The 2,684-nt window shown below is 38.7% G+C and overlaps 1 protein-coding gene across 1 annotated transcript; it reads right to left on the bottom strand.

The window, feature by feature from the left end:
• Positions 1-215: 215 nt before the first annotated feature.
• Positions 216-1,359, bottom strand: LOC134380937 (thymosin beta-4-like). The gene is made up of 2 exons (XM_063101051.1): positions 1,348-1,359; positions 216-452 (listed from the first exon to the last, which is right to left on the bottom strand). The coding sequence occupies exons 1-2, from the start codon at positions 1,357-1,359 to the stop codon at positions 216-218; spliced, it is 249 nt and encodes an 82-aa protein (XP_062957121.1).
• Positions 1,360-2,684: the final 1,325 nt, after the last annotated feature.

Below are 2,684 nucleotides of genomic sequence, written 5' to 3'. Positions count from 1 at the left end.
CAAGTGCTCTTCCTGCCCTGCCAGCCAGCCAGGCCTACGGAAGAGACAGGTGATGCCTTTGTTGTCAGTAGTTCACGATTCTTTTATATGAAAAGGGACAGCACAGTCATTTAAACCTGATCCAACCTCTTTGCATTTTACAAAGCTATACAGCTAGAAGAAGTAAAACAAGGCAATGTTGGGGGAACATACAACATGTATTGGCCACGCACACCTCACTGCGATTCACCTGTTTGCTTCTCCAGTTCAATCATTTCTTTTGAAGTCAGTGGATTTTTCTCTTGCATTTCTGTCTTCAATTTCTGCTTATTGAATTTCTCAATCTCAGCCATGTCAGGTTTGTCAAACACAGCTGCAGAAAAAGCAGAGGGAAGCTTCCGAGCCCATGGAGTCCGGTCTGTGGAATGGACGCTGCAGAGTCTCCTTTGACTTTTAAGCATTTGCTGCTCAAGCTGAAAAATTGAAGAGAATAGATATAAGAACTTTAGGTAGTTTAAGTCAATTTGCTGCTTTCCTTACCATTAAGTACTGACTCTGGACATGGTAAGGCATGTATGTCTACTTGTAGACCTCAGCTTTTTTTTTTTTTTTTTTTTTCCTTAGCAATTACTCATCTCTTCCCCTTCAACTTCATACTTGGGGTTTTAACTCAACTGATACTTCTCAGCTACAGAGTCAAGGGCATGTGCTCTTGTTCTCATCACAGAACAGAACAAATGGAAACAGCTAACACGTCTTACGGTCCAGCCTAAGCACTTGATTTTTTCCTGGTTAGATGGGCAGAAGAAATAGAGCAAGGGTTAACAATTGTGATGCTAAATTCTAACCTCCCAGGGTTTGATGACTAAAAAGCCACTTTCTTCGCCCAAGCTTTGTAAAGGGCCATGACTATATTTAAAGACAAGTACTGTGTAGATGTAACATGGCTGTCTACCAAGGAAACCTTTTCTTAGCGAGTGAGACAAAGTTGCCTTCATGAATGGTGGTATTGCTCTTGACACTACAGAGAGGGGGTTAATATATTCCTGGTTGGATTTCAGTTCATGCTTCAAATTCTCTTCTCTGTCTGCCAGGTGCCAACCCAGATGAATATTCATCCAAGTTCTATTGATGCTTCTTTGATTTTCATGTAACAAAATGAAGAAGAAGAAGAAGAAGAAAAAAAAATTTCAAAGGCATTTGTATGGAGAGACAGAGAATTTATATCCTAGCAATAAAACTAAATATTTGATATTCCTGTCTTTGAAAGTTCTATGGCTTTATTTCTGAGTTATTTGGCCCTCCTCTCTATTGTTTAGGATTTCATTCCATTGCATTCCTCTCTCTCCGTTACATAGTGTGAGTTACCTTGCCAGCCATTACTAACCTTGACTTTCCTTTGACTATCTCAAGTTTTCTTAGTACGTTCTGCAAAACAATTGATAGACTTTAGGTCCTTCTGTTTAAGGGCTTAGGTCCTTCTGTTTAAAGGCTAAAAGGACCTAGTAAAGGGTTTTACATGTCTGTATTCCCTTCTTTCAACACCAGTTTATCTGTATGAATTATGAAGACAGTCAGGAAGTATAGCTGAAGAAGCCACAAATTAGAATATGTTGGGGAAAGATTTAGCTGACAAGGGAGATGAATGACTTTGCAAAACCACAGAGAATGAGAACTTGGAAATGTCAGGTATGACCAAGGGTGTAGGTGAAGTGTGGGCTGAATATAGGAGATTAATTGAAAGCTTGTAAGTAAATTGGTCAAATCCTCCTATACTCCCATGCCAAATGCTTATCATCTGAGGATCTGTGGTCCAAGCAAAACATCAAAAGATTCTTCTTTGGAGAGATTAAAATCCCCCCTGTTAAAATAATAAATTTAGGCAAATTAAATTTAAACAGTTTACCTTGAGCGAGAAAAAACCAAACCAAACCAAACCAAACAAACAAAAAAACCAAAAGTGATTTGTGAATCAGGCAGCCCCCCTAGAGTCAGAACAGATTGAAGGACTACAGCTGAAAAGGCATGGTTGGTTAGATTTATTGACAGAAAAAAGGAAGTGATGGTACAGAAAAAGGAAGTGAGGTACAGAGCAGTTGACTGCCTGCAATTGGCTGAGATTCAGATATCCTCAAAGAAGCACACTTCTAAGTAAGGTTTTCAATTTGCCCATGTGCTTACATACTAAGTTAAGTTGTGGTTCCTACATAAGAGCTCAAGAATGAGAGTTAGGGAGGCTTTTTCAAGTCAAAAATTTTTAGTTTGATTTCACACCCCCAAACCCCAAACACTTTCATATTCATTTATGGGTCCCCTCCCCCTGAGTAGACTCCTTGCATGAACTTAAAGCAGTGGTTCTGAATCTTGTCTGCAGATTAGAATTTTTAAAGGTATTAATAGAAAACAGATGCCTAGTCCTGCAGCAGAACAATTAAATCAGACTCCCTGGGATAGGACCAGCAATTTGTGTTTTTTAAAAGCTCCCCAGGTGATTCTAATGTGCAGCTAGGGTCTGTGACCCATGATCCTAGTAAGAAACTCACACGTGACAAAGGCCATCTATTTCACAGAATTGGAAATTGACTTTTAGAGGTTGATATTCAAATATGAATAGAAAACCAACAAAAATCAGAAATTTGAGAAAAGCCTTTAATATGATAGAAACTAAGACAAACATAAAAACAAGAAAGAAAGAACCAATTGTT

The sequence above is a fragment of the Cynocephalus volans genome, chromosome 6 (assembly GCF_027409185.1).
Source record: "Cynocephalus volans isolate mCynVol1 chromosome 6, mCynVol1.pri, whole genome shotgun sequence".
Classification (NCBI taxonomy): domain Eukaryota; kingdom Metazoa; phylum Chordata; class Mammalia; order Dermoptera; family Cynocephalidae; genus Cynocephalus; species Cynocephalus volans.
The sequence above is the reverse complement of the archived record's forward strand: the minus strand, read 5'-3'. Positions and strand labels throughout refer to the sequence as shown.